Here is a 19,174-nt window from a genome sequence, read left to right as displayed (position 1 = left end):
ATTTCACACTTGTTAATTATTACGTTAATTCCATGTTATAGAAACCATAATAACATGGCTTTGGTGTTTAAGCCTTCATTGAACAACAGGCTTTGGGACCATTTTCCAAATGATCCTGCTTGTGCTCCTTCAAGCCACTAACAATATAAAAGAGCACTTGAATGGTGTTCTTTAACACACCTTAAACAACAGGTATATATCTTCAGCCCACCATCAAAGAGTTCAGACTTTCCCAAAGAAACCTTAAAATATGAAGTTTTTCATTGAGAGCAGAAGAAAGAGTAAATTACGTTCTTCAGTAGATAATTTGGCAATTTGCAGAAGGAAGATTTTCTGTGGACATGGAATAATTTCACAGAAGAACTACTGTAAAGTAATCCATGTTTTTCATCAGCACTGGAATTCATCAACTATCTGCAGACTTGCTCAGAAAGTTTTAAAACGTAGTTCTGTTGTGGCCTTTCTTAATTTACCCAGTTTGCAGCCACCCTGCAAGTGGATTTGAGTCTATCTACAATGAGAACTTACAAAGCAGAGGGAAAAGAATATCTCACAAGATTCTCAGTTCCTCCACACAGTGATTAAAGTTCCCCCTAGGTAACTTGTAAGTTCAGAAAATGCAGGGAATTCAGCCATGGGCCCTTGTAGCAAGGAATGCTGGTGGGTGTTCTTGGCTGAATTAGGAAGAGTGCTCACTTCTGCTGTGGTGAAGCCACTTGTTAAGTACTGGAGTCCCCTGTGTGAACAAGATGCGGAACTTTTGGAAGGAGTCCAGACAAAGGCCGTGAGGATGGCTGAGCAAATTGTGCGTCTACTTGCATAGTGAGATAGGAACATACTTGAAATGGACGTAAAATCAACATGAACTGGATGATACATTTTTAGAAGGCATTGTAGAAGTAGGAACAATGTTTTATGTCCTGAAGTGTTAGAATTAAGCAAATTTATTACATTTTGAATCACTTGGCTTTGGTAAAAGATATTTTTTAACTAGATGTATATTTTTCAGATTTGTCAAACATTTGAAATAAGTTTAGCTTTCACATGGTTTTTATGATTGTAATAACTGTTTTTGTTGCTATTACACTTTTTTTTTTTTCCTAAAAGATTGTAAGGAAGCTCATTGCCAATTTAAATAATATGATAAAGGGAGGCATTTTAAATGATTCTTTCATCTCTTGAGAAGATGAGCAAGTAAAGAACCTCAAAAAGTGTGCGTGGGGAAACTAACCTAAATAGCTGCCATATTTCTCTGTAGGTTTGTAATAAAGGTAAATTATTCTTAATTATGTAGGAAGTTAGGCTAGAACTGCAGTTGCTTCATAGAGTGTGCTCTGTTCAATGAAAGACTTCAAGGAAGGTATGAGCGGTTGCCCATATGTTATTTGGGGAATAGTCTTTAACTATTTGTTACCTAGAATTGTTTAATATTGTTTTCTAGAAATAACTGCAATAAGCCCAACTATGTAAAATTTTAACTTCATTCCAGATGTGTTTATGCTTCTAGTTGTGGCTTCATTTTAACTATACCCTCAGCTAAGATACTAATTAATTTTGATGTAAGTATTAATTATGACATTATATTTTCTTGATCATTTAAATTATGGAAAGGTAAGAAAATCAGTTTGGGTTAGTATGGGTACACACGTCTGTAACTGAAAACATTGACTCACAGAGCAAGTTTGTATATCTTACATGCTATTCAATATTCTTTTTATAAACTAAGTTATTTTCATAGTTTCACACGAAATCTTGGGGCCATGCTCAGGTATATACTGTAGTTTCTGCAGCTACTGAAAATATATAATTTTTAATAGGGTATTGGGGAAGACAGATCATTTGATTTATTCTATGTATTGACTTCAGAGCTAGTCCTGCTACTCCCATCGCTTCATGTCAGTCAGTATTTCTGGTAATTCTAGATAGGTGCACACTGAGCATGCTCACACTCCTTTTCATTTTACCTTTTTTTTTTTTGTTGAATATTAGACGTAAAAACAAATTACTTAGCTCTTCCATTCAGAGATCACCAATTAGCTCTATTTGTAATGTGGTATGTGTTGCACTTGGAACTGTGATGTGACTTTGCAGGTCAGCAGTGCAATATTTTGAAGCAGTATGAGACAGACTCACAGGAAAAAAATATTATCACCGTAATGAAGAGATTAATAAAGAGAACTACTAGTTGTAGTTCACTTTTTCCTCAGGCTGCTTAAAGAAATGCTTGAGAGAGATTTTTTTTTGGAATGTTGTTCATGTCCTAATAACTTAGAGTGAAATAGAAAAGTTGTCAAAGGTGTACAGCAAAACAGGAGAAGTCCTGCATAGCTTGGAATGTTGAAGAGAGGTTGGAAAGAATTATTACAGTAGAAAAATAAATCACATTGCTGTATTTACAGCCTTACATAATACAAGTTCAAATGAAAGATGATAAACTTCAAGCAGATAAAACAGTAGATCTTCATAGTTCATTTCCTTCCCTCCCCACCGTGGGTACTTTAGATTGTTGAGCTGAAAATCAAGGGGCAACTTGCTGTGTACACAGACACACAGACACACAGACACACACACACACACACATATATTATATATATGTAAGCATGCATGTGTGTGTGTGTGTGTGTGTATACACACACAGAATCATCTCCTGACTTGAAAGGCACTAAGAAGCATCCAGTCCAACTCCTGGCTCCATAAAAGACAACCCAAAAATCAAATTATATGTTTGAGAGCATTGTCCAAACACTTCTTGAGCTTTGGCAGCTTTGGAATACAGCCACTGCCCTGGGGATTCTGTGCTAGTGCCCATCCACCTTCTGGTGAAGAACCTTTTCCTAACACCCAACCTGACCCTCGCCTGATGCAGCTCTGTACTTACTGAGTGTATTATTCTTTTTGAGTATAACTTTAACCAGTTATCTTCCATATCGTCATTGACTGCTTGCGGTAGGTCTTGATTTTTATTTATTCATTTTACTTTTCTGCATAATCATTTTGTGTATTAACTGAGAGAACTGCTCTAGTATGGTTTCTAAGAGAATGATATATCCATTCTATCAAAGAAATTGGCAAGGATAAATTATATGTGCTAGCAACAATATAACAAGTGCTTTTAGGGAAATTATTATAAATGATTAAAGCTATTTTAAATAAATACAAGAGGTAAGTCTAATAAATTTTGATTCAATCCTGGTTGAGCATAGAGTTTCTTGAAAGTTCCCACTTTGTTTCCAGAAAATGCCTCGTAGCGTGAAATTCTGTGCCCTTCAATGGCAGGGACAGCCTCAGCTACAGATGTAAATTAGAAGTTGTTTTCCCATTATTTTGCAAGTGGAACAGGCTTGTAGAAATGTCTTGTTTCAGCCCTGTTGTAGAATAAATTTTATCAGCATTTAAGTTTCCTCCTTTTTGTGTCTGCCATCAGAGTAGCAATTTGCAGATGTACCCTTTAGGTGTTCATATGGAGTGTTGCATAATCTTGAATGTCATAAACAAGTGCAAAATAGTTGCCTTGGGGCCTTCTCACAGTCTAAGCTGAAAAGAAAGCTACAAACTTAAGCCTGTGTTCATCTGGAAGTCTGTTGTTTTTCACACTAGTATTGTTTCATCATAAAGCTCTGGACAAATGTGATAGAACAGCTTTGCTTGGGACAATTTGTGTGTGGGCAGATTAGGAACTCATACAGAATCAGGAAGGAACAGAGAGAAGTCAGTTGAACTGGTTTGTAACAGAGGATTGCATTTATAGTGTCTAAAATTTCCTCCTTTGGAAATCTTTGTGATCACACTTTAATTCAATGGAAAGTCTCCCTCTCACTGTTTTAGAGATCAATTTGTATCAGTTTTCACTTAAACAATCTTGTATTCTGCTTGTAGCTGATAAATTGCTTTGAGTTATTTAAATAACAGAGGTATTTATGGAAATCCGAATGAGTATCACACTAATTGTCTTTAATGATAGATGGAGTATAAATTAATGGTTCAAAATGTTAAAATGTGTCAACAAGAAGTATGTAGGAAAGTACAAAAAGAGACTGCTCTAGCTATTGACAAGTTCTGCAGAAATATTTAGCAGCATTTAAATTATAAGAATGATTAAATTTATTTGAGTTGCACTGGTTATTGCAAAACCAAATGGTTGTTTTTTGGATTTCCTTTTATTTATTAGGAAGAAGCATAACTGGAGTTTGAAAATAGAATAGTAACACTGAATAGTGGGGTTAAGAATTAGAGGCCTAGGTGCACAAGCAATTTTGTTTATAATGCGTTGTTGTTTTCTGTTGTAATCACTAGCTTTTGTGGCCTGTAGGCATCCCAGTAATGCAGAATAATAATCACGAGTTGGACTAAATCTGCTCTGAGACTTGTTTTCTGTATACTCACCTGTTTGCATTTTGCAGATGGTAGACAATGTTTACCCTGCAGTTCACATGTACTCCTTCCTACCTGAGGTGCTGTTTGTTGCGCAGACTGACTTACTGGCTTGTTCTGGCTATGGAATATTAGATGTTTACATGCATAAAAAGTGCTCCATTATAGTACTTTTAGTACTTATTTTATTGCTTATTTCCAAGAGCCAGTCTGTTTTTATTGGCCACATTCTGCAGGTAACAGGATATATGAAATGAACCTAAGAGTTAGGTAATCTCTCTTAATATGTAACTTGTTTCTGAATAAGAATAAAAAATGCACAGCTGTTGAAGCAACTACAGATAACATTATTAAAATTCAGAACTTGCTTCTTTACACATGCAAATATTTATTTCTGACACAAGTTCTTACCTGAAGTTATTGGTGATTTGTTATCCTAGCTGTCATTTCCGCTTAATCTTTCAGTCTGATATTATGCGTGTCTAGCGAGTGGAGTTATTGTTTACTTATTTTAAATAAATAAAAATGCCTTGTGCCTTTTTCACAGTGATGGAATCAGTCATTCTGGTCTAATGTGAGGCAAAAAGAAGTTAAGATGCCAAAATATTGCAGAAAAACAGTGTCAACAGCAGTGAAAGAATAGTTTTTGTGATATTATGGCTTGGCAGCATTGTGCTTCTAGACAGGCACAGCTCTGTGACTGCAGTAATTTACCATTTTTTCAATTAGTCACTTATTCACTACTAAGATTTGTAATTGAAAACATTTATACAAAGCAGAAGACATCTTAGAACATACTTTTCAGTCAAGAATCAATTTAAATATAAAATATATAACACTGTTTTATTTTCAGGGAGTAGTAAATGTTCCTGTGTTTTCCATATGCATTAAGTAACTTGAATCACTGTACAAATTCTTACTAATACTTTTAAACCTCCTTGGTTGAGTTTAAACTGGTTTAAACAAAGTGGTAGGCTATCTAATCTAGGGGGGTTGGAGATTCGTGATCCTTGAGGTCCCTTCCAACCTTGGCCATTCTGTGATTCTGTGATTTTGTAGTCTTGGTTGGTGTTTTTTTTAGTGGAAAGTGGTTCATTACAAAGCAGTGTAGACTATGAACTTGGCAACTTTCTGAAACTACAGAGCATGTAGGAATGTCAAAGCTTATGATTTTAGGCTGTCAGTTTATGCACATATGGGAATTAAGAGGAAATCTTTCATTAAGCGCATTCAACAAGTGTGGCAGCTTTTATTTGTTTGAATACAGTTAGAGTAGCATCAGACTGTTCACTCAGAAAGTCAAAATCCCTTCCTTTGATTGGAAATAATGGTAACAGTGATTTTTCCAGGATTAGAATCCAGCAGTTCATGAGTTAAGTTTTTCATTGTAAGATGCATCCTGCATAAAATGTCTAATTAAATTGTGGATTTCATGCAGTGTTTGATGTTCTGTCAGTTCTGAAAGGGACCAGGCATGCTGAATACTCTTTTTGGCAGGAAGATGATGAAGAAAGTTGTAATTGCTAACACAGTATGTAACTATATAGCTTGCCTCTGATCTTCTGATGCTTCAAGCTGCCTTAACGGTCGTCTTAAGACTTTACCTCTCCAATAACTCTTCTCAATGCCAGTGTACCCAAACAAGTAATTTCTCAATGTAGTGTCATTTCTTTTCTCTGTCACTTTCCTTAGAACAACAACAAAGAACACTGTTCTGTGTGTAAAGCACAAGGTATGTGGTGCTGTGTAGGCAGTGTAGAAGATTTTCAGTTGCAGTAATTCCAGTTTCCTAGAAGGCTATCAAAATTGAATATTTGCTTTAATAAAACAAACAAAAAACAACAAAAAAAAAGTTACTGAATTATGGACATGATCAGTGTAAAATACACCCAAAATTTTGGAGCAGGTAATTTATCTTAATATACTTGAGGGTATTTCCCTTCTAGATCATTAGCACTTACTGATCTGCTCAACTGTAGTAACCTGCAAATGCATCCAGCATCTTTTGAAAAGCTCACTGATACATTGGTGCTATGCTGTGAAATACAGTAAGTGCTGTATTCTGTCGAAGTTATGAAAGTGATAGTAGGAAAAGAAACAATGAGTAGTGTACAAATACATGCTTTACACCTGATGTAAGTTCAAATTGTTGACAGTTAGGCAGTGATGTCTGTGGGTTAGATCACAGATAGCACTGTTTTGCATGATGGATTAAACAGATATTGGACAAAACGTTACCTTATGTAAGAACTTGCTCGTGTTGACTGTTTTTTCATATGTTGTTGCAGTAAATATGGGAGTAGTAGAAAGCTGTAGACGTGTTCAGTTTGTATTACTAGCTACTACACTTCAAAGGAGGAGACAGATTTTTATTCCTAAGATGTCTTATGCTGTTATATGACTAAGGTACTTTGAAAATTTATCCTATGAACACTTTAGATTGTAGGATGGGACTTTTCTTTTGACTCTTTGAACACACAAAGCATCTGCTGTGTTGCAGGGAAGAAGTATAAACATGATAGGGAAATATTCTTCCTGTAGAATTATGTGTGAGCTGTAGTCTTTGTTTAAACAATTAACATGCTGTTACTTCTATCATTTTAATATTGATGAAAACCACTGGTTTTTATTTACATTACTGCATCTATATTGGTCAATGCTTAAAATATGAAATTGAATTCATTTTCTGTAATGTTTTGTGATGACTGCTGTGGGCATTGCTTTGCAGCAGTCAGCAACTATGTGTGAGACCTGTTGGAAAGTACCTTTTGGACTTTCCCCTCATGTTGTAATACAGCATTAGATTATTATAACTAGGAAAAAGATGTTAAAGAATAAGGAAAAGGAATAAGCACCTGGGAAACTCTTAGCTCAAAAGTCTACAGATTGTAACCGCTTCACTTGGTGCCGCCTTCTTGTACTTATTTCCACGTGTGTTACTTCAGATGGTAGGCACTTGGGAGTTGTGATTAGACTTCTGTAAATATATTTTTTTTAATTGGAAATGATAGAAAATAGTTTTGACAATAATGTCTTAGTGTTTTGTTGTTGTTGTTTTTTCTAATTTTTTGGAGGTACACTTCAGTGTTTCTGGATGTGGGCCCAGGCCCCCTGCACTGAGTGTCTGTGCAGGAGCTTTGGGATCCAGAGGTCCCACCAGTCTCAGGCATCCTGTGATGCTGTGAATACGACGTGTGAGAGATTCATTTCTTGAGTATGTATCTGTCTGAGGTGAATCCTGTTGGCTATGTGCCTGCCATCATTTTTCAAATGTCCTGACATTTCATTAGTGCTGTTTATATCCGCACTTTGCTACCTGGAGAACAGAGAATTGACTCTGCATCTGATCAGTGTTGATAAGGAAAACTGGGAAAAAAGCATTTCTCCATTTATGGAGACTATTAGCAAGAAGTATCTTTGGTCTCATTTGGTATCTTTTATCTCATGGTATTTTTTTAAAAAAGTATTCTTTTATGTTGAGTTTGTGATTTGTTTATATATAAGTAATCATTTTTGGGCAGGAACAACTTTTTTTGATTGATAGGAAACTAAATTTGGAAGGAGACGCTGGTTGGCATTGTTCTTTCCCTTCCTGATGGTATGTGATGGAAGTACAGCTTACGGGAGCCCAGTCACCTGGGACGCCGGCTACATCTGTTCTGTTTCTTGGGGCTGAAACAGCTATAATTTTTGAACAAATGCGGTATAAAGAAATGACTTCTTTTGAGCTGTAAAGGTACTTGTTTGCTATTTAAGGTGCTTAATGTATTTCTAAAAGGAAATTGCAGGAAGGTACTGGATATTTATTGCAGTACTGATTTGACTTGGCAAATATGCTGATCTCTTTAAGTTTGTGCTCACTGCTTATTTACTTAAAAGAAGATTACTTCTGTGCTCAAGCAGATTCTACTCCCAAAACAGAAATGATGAAGTTAAAAAAAAAATTAACACTTTTACATTTCCATGATACTGTGTATAAATGAGTTTCACAGTTTTGAGTGTTAATGTATTTACAGTTGTTAACAAACCAATTCCCCTGCACTTCATCACAAATGAAATACAAGAAGAAAAAAGTCAGGCATTGCGTCTTCTGCAGCCTCTATTCAATTCTGTCTTATCCCTGTCTTAGATAGTGTCACCATATATTTGCATGGTCTTTAAATTGTTGTTTTTGCTAATTTTGTTATTAAAACAGGCAACAACAGAGAGACCTTTTATACAAAAGCTGTTTCGACCAATTGCTTCTGGAGGACAATTGCACACTCTGGGAGATCTTCTAAAAGATGTGTGTCCTAGTGCTATCACCCCTGAAGGTACTGTAAAAATAACTTTTATCTCATAAAATTATGGATCATTATGTATTTATGTACTGTATGAAAATAATAAGCAAAATACAAAATAAATTATTTTAATGGGGATTTCTTTGGAGGCAGAATTCTGTTTCAGTATCAGAGTGGAAGATTTCACTCTTCCTTGGCCAATTACAGTGCCCACTATACATCACCTGCAGTGTTTGGAGAGGATAAAAGTGCATCCTTTGGCACTCCTGAAAAATTTGTCCCAGGAAATTTTAATTTAAATCTCACCTATGCCTTTGCCATCATGCTGCTCTTAATAAAAGCATTCATATTTTATCTTCTGCAATTTTAAGAAATATTCTTCAAGTAAAATCAACAGAAGTTTTAAGTTTGTTCAATTTTGTATTACATTTTCATACATCAAACTCCAAAATGGATTATAATTTAAGGCTTTTTTCCTGTTGAAATCTGACCTTTAAAAGCACACCAGAAAATAAGAGATTTATGCATGGTTACTAATAATTCTTGTGTGACTGGATACCAGTTATATTGTGTGGCATCATATAATTTCATGCAATAGCATTTGTTAATTAGCACTTATAAACATTTTTGGATTCTGTATTAGCCCAGAGATTACAACTGTTGGAACTCTGATTTACTTTTAGATGGGGTAAATGTGGAAGTTATGTACTCTGCAAAGTGACATCAAAATTGTCTAATGTGAAATGTTTTCCATCTTGTTCTTACTGTTGTCTCTTATCAGTCCATGCAAAGGAGATGATTGTTGTTTGGGGTTTTTTTTAGTCAATAAATCATAATCAATTTTGACAAATTCATGATAGTTTAGAAAAGATTGTGACACAATTTACTGGTGCAGTATTAGCATCTTTTTACAGTAGAACAATAAACTTGAAATCAGTGTAAAAATTTATGAAATGTCATGGATTTGATTAAGAAATACGTTGACCTTAGAAATTGTCTGACATCAAACTGTTTTTAACTCCTTTTTCACACTTGTTAACACATGTGAGCAATCATTTCCGAAAAGAACAAAAGATAAGAAAAATGTGGCATATTGCTAGTCTTGTGCCACTTTTTGTTAAAGCAGTTCTAAATTTCAGAGCATGATTTTAGGGAATGATGTTATCTAACTGTCCAAAAGGTATAAACAGTATGCAAATGGATGCTTGAATGTGGGCACAAGCAAGTTTAGCCATCTTTAAGTACTTGAGTTTCAGGATCCTAGAAACAGTAGTGAAAACAAACAAACAAAGGGAATTTAAAAATATGGATGAGAAATATGTATTTTAATTTTGAAGACAGGAGCGTAAATCAAGTGGAAAAAAAAAACCCTCAAAAGCATTTATACAGAAGTTATTTCAGGATATAAGGGATGCTTAATGTAATTTAATTTTGAGAGTACCAGTTACTTGACACTTCCCATTAATTTGTTTTTTTTCCAGAAGTTGACAAATGCACCAGCCTTTAATAGCAGGATAGAAATTTGCTATAGCAGTTGCTTGTTTCTTTTTTGTTTACAGGCTAAAATAAAAAACTGTGCTGTTTACTCAGAAAATGGTAATTACTCGATAGAAAAGAAACTAAGAGAGTTACTGTTTCTGCACTTAAGAAGGTTGAAATTTGGCAGAAGGATTTCTTTTTACTGGAGTATGCCTACCTTTTTTTGTATAAATCTGTTGAGATTTAGCCTACCTTTGATCCTTAAGATTCTACTGGGAAACCTGCAAACTGAAGCGTTTGCTAACTTGATTCTTTGTGTAGATATGAGCTATCAGGGATTCTTTTCCTGCAGTGCAGTTTCTTATTACTTGATTGTTCCTCTTATGCTCTGACCATTCTCCTCATCTATTAGGTAGCAGAAAGTTGTCTAAGCTAAAAGCAGAAAATAATATGAACTCTTTGGGAGATGTGGATATAGACTGGTACAAAGAGCCTGTGGAAGGAGAGGTAGACTGACTGAACAAATAGTCAGGAAGACAATGACAGATCATGAAATGTGGTGAGGAGAGCAACTGTGAACAATGCAGTAGGATAAAAGAGAATGGGGCAAAAGACAAAAAATGACATAACTGAACACCTAGAGAGAGTAATTAGGATGTGAGATGATAAAAGAACGAGGGAGGAAGAGAAGTGTATTTCAAGTAGATTGTGTACTGAGATTGTATAAGGCATCTGGATTAGGACTGGAGATCTTGCTGGTAAAGTGATTCAGGTGGTCTAGAGACCTGTTTGGAGAAACAAATTGAATTAAAAATTGAGAAGTCTCTAGTGGTCTAATGGGAAGATGAGGGTGGATAGGCAGTCACAGAGATAGAGGGAGTTAGGCATTAAACTGTGGAACTAGGGCAAAATGGAGAATTGAGATTGAGAATTGGGGATTGAGAAAGGTCATTTTCCATAATGGATCTTAGTAGCTGGATGCCCCATGACAACAGTGATTCTTACTGCTGAGGGACATGCATGAGGAAGGTCAGTGAACAGAAGATGTATGAATGGTAGCACTGCTTTAGGTTTGACTGCTTCAGTTCATCATACACTGTTCCCTGGGGGTTCAGCTTAGTCAATAAGTGAGGGATGGGACCTAAGATAATCAGCCATCCAGTTGTCTTAGCTCACTGGGAAAATGTAGCTGGGTGAGGTGAAAAAGGGAGGGAAAGAACAGAAAATGCTGGTTGATCTGAGTGATTATTTTTGTGCAGTCAGCAGCTACCTTTCCCATGTGTGCTTCAGTTCAGTCTGATCTGTCTCTCCCTGACTTCTGCTACTCATCTCTACAGTGTTCTCCAGTGACTTTCCTAGTGATGCTCCCAGAGTGCCATTCATTCTCAGTGATGTAAATCTTTTTTATTTTTTTAAGGCTTTTTTTAGCTTAATTCCCTTATTGCTTCATGCCACTCTCCTACACGTATAAGACTTAGCTCTAAGCAGTTATTTTTGTGTACCCTGTTCAGTTTGCTTGTCTTAAAGTTAGTCCTACTAAGAACTATTGCAGTGCTCTCCTTCATGCATTATCTCACCTGTTTTTAGGAATTCTCTCCTGATACATAGGTCACAGTTATTGTGTTTCCATTCTTAGAATGTAAGAAGAAGCTTTGATTGTTCTCTTGGCTTAATGTACTCATCTCATTTTGTATTTGTATGGGGTGTATATTGTATTACATGGTCATGTTCTCTGTATCATTGAGATAAAACAAACAAAAAAAAAAACCCACAAAAAAACAAAAACAAAAACAAAAACCCTCTAAACACTAACTCACCAGTCTGCATAGTGTCACTTTTGAGTTTTAATTGCAGAAATATTAGTGACTATAACTAGGATGACTTCCTCCTTTTCTGACAGGTAGAATAGAATCCTGCTACTGCTGAATCTCAGCACAACTGTGCTGCTGTAATCTCTATTAAACCAACTCAGTCAAACTCAGTTCCTCTCTTGTTGATACACTGAGAAATTAATGAGCTACCTCTGTCAGTAGATGCCCATCAACTCAAAATGCAGAGAAGATTGTGGAACTGAGTAGTTTCTGACCACTTTGCTGGTAAATGAGAATTTGCAAACATTTTTGGAAATCTGGGATGCAATGTACAAATGTTTTCTTTCAAATGTAGTTATATTCATTTGAGGTTGAATAGTTGAAATTTAGAAGATGCCAGAAATGTAGATTGCCTATGCAGTCTTGGTTTCTGTACACGTGCACACTGATCATTTTACTGCTTATAGTTGGTCCCCACCACCTCTCCCTCCTTTTATTCTCTGAGATTTGTGTCTTCCTGGATAGGCAAGGTACATCTTATTGTCTGTGTAGTGAAAGATCATTTTCTGGATTGTTGAAATGAAAGATGGCAAATGAATGTACTTCAGGAAGTGTTATGATTAAGGCAGCTGATTATTGCTCTTTGGAATGGTATTAGTTTCTTTCTCCACTAACAAATTCATTATCACGGGATACTAGGCAGGATGAGTAGTATGAAATAAGTGATTTTAAAGATGGGAGCACCAGAGAGTTCTGGTGAAATTATGTTCCGCTGAAAAGCTTGATTATTTGTACTTAGAATCAGTGAGAGCTCTTAGGCTTTGAATGCACAAATGCTAGGAACTCTGTAGTAAAGTTTTAGGCCTCTCATTACTGTTCTTCTCTTTCACCCACCAAAAGATGGATATTTATGTCCAAAATTTATTTTTTTATTTCAGTACGACTTTCCACAGGAAGGTCTTGAATCTTTTTATTATCAAAGTTCAGAATTCACTTGTTTTGTGAGCAAAGAAAATACACTAGTAGCTAATCAAAGGCATGCTTGAAGACACACTAGATATTGGTGAAGCAGTTTTTTCAGTCTTTCTCTTATTTCCAGAAAATAATTTGGGTAATTTTTTAAGGCTGTTTTTTAACCCTCCTCTTTGGTAAGTTAATGCATTGGTGACGTTTGCTACATCTTTTCGTTAATGCAGTACGGTCAGTATGAGCTTATATTTCTTTCCATTTTCTTCCATCTGTTGTACTTTTTTCTTTTCTTTTTCCTGTATGGCCTTGTCTTTTTTAATGACTTTTCAACTGGAAGCTTCATGGTAATTTCTGTCTATGATGACACCCATAACAGAGCTTCATGCCGTGGGAACACGGAAGATATAAGTCTTTCAGACACAGCATTTGTAGTTCTATATGTGAGCTGTTCCTCCTGTCAGACACTTAATGACCACCACAAGAAGAGGGAGGGAACTGTTTCAAGAACCACCCACGGTGTCTATATGCCTTTTCTTTAGGAAATATGGATGTAATTAAGACTCTCTTTTAACTGCGCTGAGAAAATATTTCAATGAAAATAATTTTTATATACATGGATTTAATACATACACTGATTATCAACTGTTGAAAAAAAACAACGTTAAGAATGCTGTTAGGAGCAGAGAACATTACATGGTGACATTAAAACACATGTAATTCAAATGTTCTTGTGAAGTACCGAATCGATATTACTGTGCATAATTGTTTTAGTAGTGTGCTTTATTTAAATTAAGAAGCTGTTTATTCAAGGCATTTATCATATGTTGAGATTGTGTATAGTCTATAAACCTGAGGAATTATTAGCTGCAGCATATACTTGTCTGCTTCTCCTCAAGCTGCTCCTTTATTAGGTTACATGTTTGTTATCCCTCTCAATGAATGCTGTACAGTACACAACTCTCTGGGTTGCTGAATAGTTTTATCTCTGTCATAGCATAGCAGTTTATAACCCGTTTGTCAAAACACTGTCAAGCAACTACTACCTTACTAATGATGATGAGAAAGTGGGAAGAAAAGCAGTAGTTTGAAATAGAACAAGCACCAAAAAGCCATTGAATTTCTCAAACTTTCGGTATTAACATTAATCATATTGGTTGTGTTTACCTGCAGATCAGACTTGGAAAGTCTGTGCTTCTCTAGGTAATATATAAAGGTACTTGCTATTCATATACTACTATTTCTGACTTCCTAGAATTATTAGCTATCCTTACTGGATGGTGAACGTTTTAACTTCATTAGATCTTTGGAGGTGAATCTTTGAGATTTGCTAGCACGTTAAGCTACCTGTGTTTAATTTTCAGTTGCAGTGATCTTTAGAGTGTGGAGTTTTTTGGTTTTGCATTTGTTTCTACCTACTTATTCACACATAAAATGAAGGCAAGTTGGTCGTTTTAGTTTTGGGCAGCGTTTAACTGTTTCTGATCTTGATTCCATCATGGAAGGGTAATGCTACTTCAAATCTCCTTACCAACAGGTATTGACTCATTTTATTTTTGTATTGACAGTTCTACAGCTGTTTCCTTTCTTTTGCATCACATTTCTTCAAAACTTTTATTATAGACATACTTCACTGTTATTTGTTGTTCTTTTAATAATCTACTGCATTCTTTAAAATTTCCCAAGGTTGGACCTCAATGATCTTCAAGGTCCTTTCCAAACTAAGACATTCTGTATGACTGTAAGATTCATATAACTATTTTTGTAGTTTTTCAAACTTCAGCTAATTTCCTAGTAGATATTTCAGTGAAGTACTATCTCATTGTCATTTCTGCTTTAATTCCTTCTTGCTTTCCATCCTTTTTTTCTTCTCATGTTTGTTACATATATTCCTACTTTGGTTTCCTTGAGTCTCCCCCCAAAGTTTTTTGTGCTGCTGTATATTAAAACAAAAGATCTATCTAGGAACTGTCTCAACTAGGGGCCATCTCTCCCTTGTTTTCGTTTGTCAATTTAAGTTAAAAGTTTTTCAGCTTTTACAAAGGTGAATGTTGTTGTTACTTAGGGTAGTCCAGAGTAATATACTCAATATCCCCCTTTTATTTCACTATTTTATATTCCAGAAATTCTATGAAGATCCTTTCCAGCCACCAGTCAAAACATTCAACTTTTTCTTCCTGTAGACTGTGTACTATGTCATCTTAAATCTAAGCTCCTAACAGATGTCTTTTCTACTTCCACTTGCAATGGCAGCAGTTCTGGTTCTAGAAAAGCAGTCTTCTTTAAAAACAAACAAACAAAACCACCTTGAGTTACTGTTGTTGCAAACATGATTCAGTGAATTATGGAGCTCTGCAGGCTGAGATGAAACTTGGTACTGCTTATGGTCTCTTGGACTACTTTGTTACAGTGTGTGTGCACTTAAGGTGGAGAAGATGTTAAAGACCACATGGCTTATAAATAGGGCACAGGATCATATGGATGACATGGCAGAACATGTTACATATTCTAAAATTGCCAACTGCCAAAATTTATTGTCTGTGTCTGAAGGGAGATAAAATCGCGGCTGTTTTTCCCTACCATCTTACTTTATCACTTTACCATTGTCTTACTGCAGTTAGTTAGATTAAGCTATGTTGTTTACAGTGTGAATGTCATTTTTTATGGATAAATAGAATTGAGTGTTATCTGTCTGTTGCAACTGATTTTATGTACCTTATGATAGGGATTCCTGCTGCCAGTTAAGGGACCTTTGCTTTCAGAAGTATCAACGGGGAAAAAAGTCAGTAATTCCCAGCAATCAGAAAAAGTTCAGCTCATGCTTGCAGGTTTCCCTTGGAATTATTCCCGAGGATTCAGTTAGGAATGGTGACTCATCCTAATAGAAGAGAATGTACACAGTATGATGCTGTGTTCAGTAGAATGCCTTGAAAATGCAAAGGGTTAAAATGGTAGAAAGCAGGATTAATTTGGGGGAGGGAAAGGCTTCTTTCCTCTTCCACACCAAAAAGTTTAGACGTTGTGCATAATGTTAAGATAAAAAATTATATAAAGCAGAAGGAAACTGCTTTCTTCCATTGCTATCACGTCTAAACAATTCTGGATGCAATTTTAATTTGCCAGTGTTGTTGAAGTCCTTGTAAAAGTTGTTTTGATTTTTGTCTCATGCTTCCTTGAAGCCCCAAATGGTAAACATTTGGACATAATGACGCAAACAGTAGGCTATCAATCAATCCCAGTTTTCACAGCATTGTTGTTCATTCAGAAAAGCTGTGTGAACTGACCTCTTTCTACAGCAGTGTCATTAGTTCTTTCAGAAATAAAATGAGGATCAAAAAGACTTCCAGAATTTTTCTCTTAAGGCTTGCTTCACTGAATGATATTGTAGAAATTAGTGATCAACTGCTTTCAATTAACTCTCAGCTTTTTAAAATGTATTTTGTATGAGAGGCTACACATTAATTGTTTTTGTTCTCCCTCAGTTTTCTAAGCACTGACTTCCAGGAAATTAGTCAAACTGAAAATACAATTTCGATTAGATTTGACGTGTGGGTTCTTAATTTTTATGCAAGTGACAATGTAGTAGAGGAGTTAAGTATATACAGTATGAGTGCCCTTTGGTTGAAGTGAAATAAACTATCAGAGCTCAGAACTCGCTGGACCATGGGTTTCCTGTGGGAGTTACAAAGCAAGGAGAGGAGCAGCTCAGTAGTGTCCAACTACTCACTGCTTCTTGTGAACTGACTTGGGAAGTTTTTACTCCACGTCTTTAGCTAATAAGTCTGATTGTGCCTTTTGCAGGGCTGGCCTTCGCTTTTCAGTTCTTTTGAGGTGGTGTTGTTGAAATACTTTTCCAGGCCACCTAAATACAGAAGCATAACTCGCAGTCTTAGGCAGTTTAATGGCTGCACTTTTTTCCCATATGGATATGATAATATTGTAAAGGGCTACAGGCCTTGTAGTGTGCAGACACGCAAAAAGATGTTTAAAAGCTTAGAATTTGATTACTGTTAATTCATTTTCTCCTCACTTCTAGTACAAATTCCAGTTCACTGCCTTTTCTACTGCAAGACTCATTTTGTTAAGTCAGAACTAAAATTTAGGCTACTACTTAACCCATTCTGCCTTCTTTGTGTCTTTGACTCAATGGTGCTCTCAGTGTTAGAGGACATAATCACAAACACTGTCTCCTATTTGACTTGAGTCATCATTTGTCCACCAGGCCATCTGCTTAGATTATGCTTCTGTAGCTGATTTCCTTCTTCCTCCCAAAATTTCTCATACCTGTTTGACCCAGTTCCTTATTTTAAGTTGAAGTGGAAATATTTTTTATTTTTCTGTATTAAAATTGCATGCTTTTTGATTCAGTAGAACTTTTTGATCAAAAGGAATGTAAGTCCAGAGGATGGCTTGAGATTACTGAACTAATAGCTAGTAGTCATGACCATGTATAAAGGTACAAATATTCTGATAGTTAGAATGTTTGTGCCTTTTTGTTAACCATCTTCATTTCTAAACAAGCTCTTTGTTTGCAGAGGACTTCTCTGTCTAAAAAAATCTTCTTGCCCTCAAAAAAGTGGAGATCTCAAGCTGGTTGTGGTTTTTCTGCATGGAAGTTCTCAGGAAGCAGCAGAGGCTGTTTTAAAGCTGCTCCAATTTCACCTCAGTCAACCATATGAGGATTATCTTCTTGTGAGCCCTCTTCCCCTTTCCAGTCTTTTCCGTTCAGCAACTTTTCTAATATCACAAGAATAGTGTGTTGCTGGGGTTTTTTTTTTGTGACTTAAAAGTGGTTTCTGAGCATGCACTTGCACACACATTCAAAAGAGCTGAACGCAGAAAGAGGTGCAGTAAATAAAGAAATAATCCTTTTTCTCGCACAAACCTCTGGAAATTTGTTAAGCTTCAGCTAAAATTGTTCTGTCGGCCACCCAATAAGTTTTATTAGTATCAGACTCCAGACTATTCTCTTTAAATTTGTCAGAAAGCCAGTGCCTTTATTCAGGCACAACAAAGTGTGCCTGAATAGTTTTTATATGTCTGTTATTAACAGTAGTAGTACAAAACGGAGAAAGTAAAATTCTTCACAGAACAGAATAACTTTTTTCAAAATTGACTTTATTCCGTTTGGAAACTATAAGGCAGCAATTCTAGAATTGTCTGCAGATGAGAGTTGTTATTACCATCCCAGTGCTGCATACTTTGTGGGCTGTACTAGAGCTACGTTTCTTGGAAGATCTGAGGTGCCGTCCCCACGTTCCTGATTGAATGCTGTGGATCTGAAAATCTAGGCAGTCAAGAAAAGATTGGGAAACCTACTAGAAACAGGACAAGCTATGTCAATAATATGGTTTGGATATGTGTTTTAGTAGGAGATCTGTTGGAATCAAAAGCGTCTTCACAAAATGTTTCGGTTGTGGTGAATTTCTAGTTTTAAAAGGAATATTTTTTGTGTTTTAGGAGGAGACCTCAGGTTCTTTATGCACTGTGTGGATATTTCAGTGTGTTCCCACTGAATTTATCACTTAGACAAAAGATGAGTGAAGAGTCAAAAAGGAAGGAGGAATTAGAGGCGCAGAGAGGTGATGTGGCTTGCACCTGGTCACACTGAGGTCAGTAGCAGAGTTAAGAACTGGGCTTTCTTTGAATTCTGATCAAAATCAGTCTCTCACATCTCAAGAACAGTTCACTCAGTATGAGAGACTGAGGCATCAAAAATTTCACAGGAAATAAAAGCGCTTTTCTTGTAGCTTCTCCTATTTTTGCTCTTGGAAGCCTGACCGCAACAGCTATAGTATACAAGGCATGTAGACTAACATGTTTGTTGTTGTTAGTTAGTTTAATAGAAGATGTAACAATGTTCCAAAATACTTTTTTTTTTTTTTTTTTTGCAGTATGTTAATCATCCTGATAATCGTATCATAGAATCATAGGTTCATTTGCTGTGTAATCTGTGCTGCCTTTAATACTGTAACTGGTGAAGATGTAACTGGAGACTATAGCAGGTTTCCCAGAGATTTCAGGAGACAGTAGTAAGCTTTTGTGGAGGTTTACCAATGTAAAATTCTCAATCAGGAACTACGGTACAAACAACAGAATTTTGTCCATGCTTTCAGTTATACTAATATACAAAAGAAGACTAGAACACCTGATGTTTTCACAGTATGACTATTAAGCAGTTCTCTGATATGACTGTGCTTTAGGTCAAGTAATGCTCTACCAGAAAACTTTAGTGTTCGTGTGTTGACAGCAGAGGGCATGTTCTCA

At 35.9% G+C, this 19,174-nt stretch overlaps 1 protein-coding gene across 2 annotated transcripts in view; it reads left to right on the top strand.

The window, feature by feature from the left end:
* Positions 1-19,174, top strand: part of ATG5 (autophagy related 5) — a 70,829-nt gene that overhangs the window by 36,242 nt on the left and 15,413 nt on the right. The window contains exons 7-8 of one of the 2 annotated variants that reach the window (XR_006183034.1): positions 8,567-8,684; positions 18,368-18,519. Coding sequence is in view for 1 of the 2 variants with exons in the window: in XM_042894956.1 (XP_042750890.1) it covers positions 8,567-8,684 (118 nt within the window). In the remaining variant the exon portion in view is untranslated. The remainder of the gene's footprint in view (positions 1-8,566; positions 8,685-18,367; positions 18,520-19,174) is intronic. The other variant, XM_042894956.1, reaches the window with a different exon arrangement.

The sequence above is a fragment of the Lagopus leucura genome, unplaced genomic scaffold (assembly GCF_019238085.1).
Source record: "Lagopus leucura isolate 7727_CA_CO unplaced genomic scaffold, USGS_WTPT01 Super-Scaffold_73, whole genome shotgun sequence".
Taxonomy (NCBI): Eukaryota; Metazoa; Chordata; class Aves; order Galliformes; family Phasianidae; genus Lagopus; species Lagopus leucura.
Note: the sequence above shows the minus strand (reverse complement) of the source record. Positions and strands in the feature narration are given on the sequence as shown.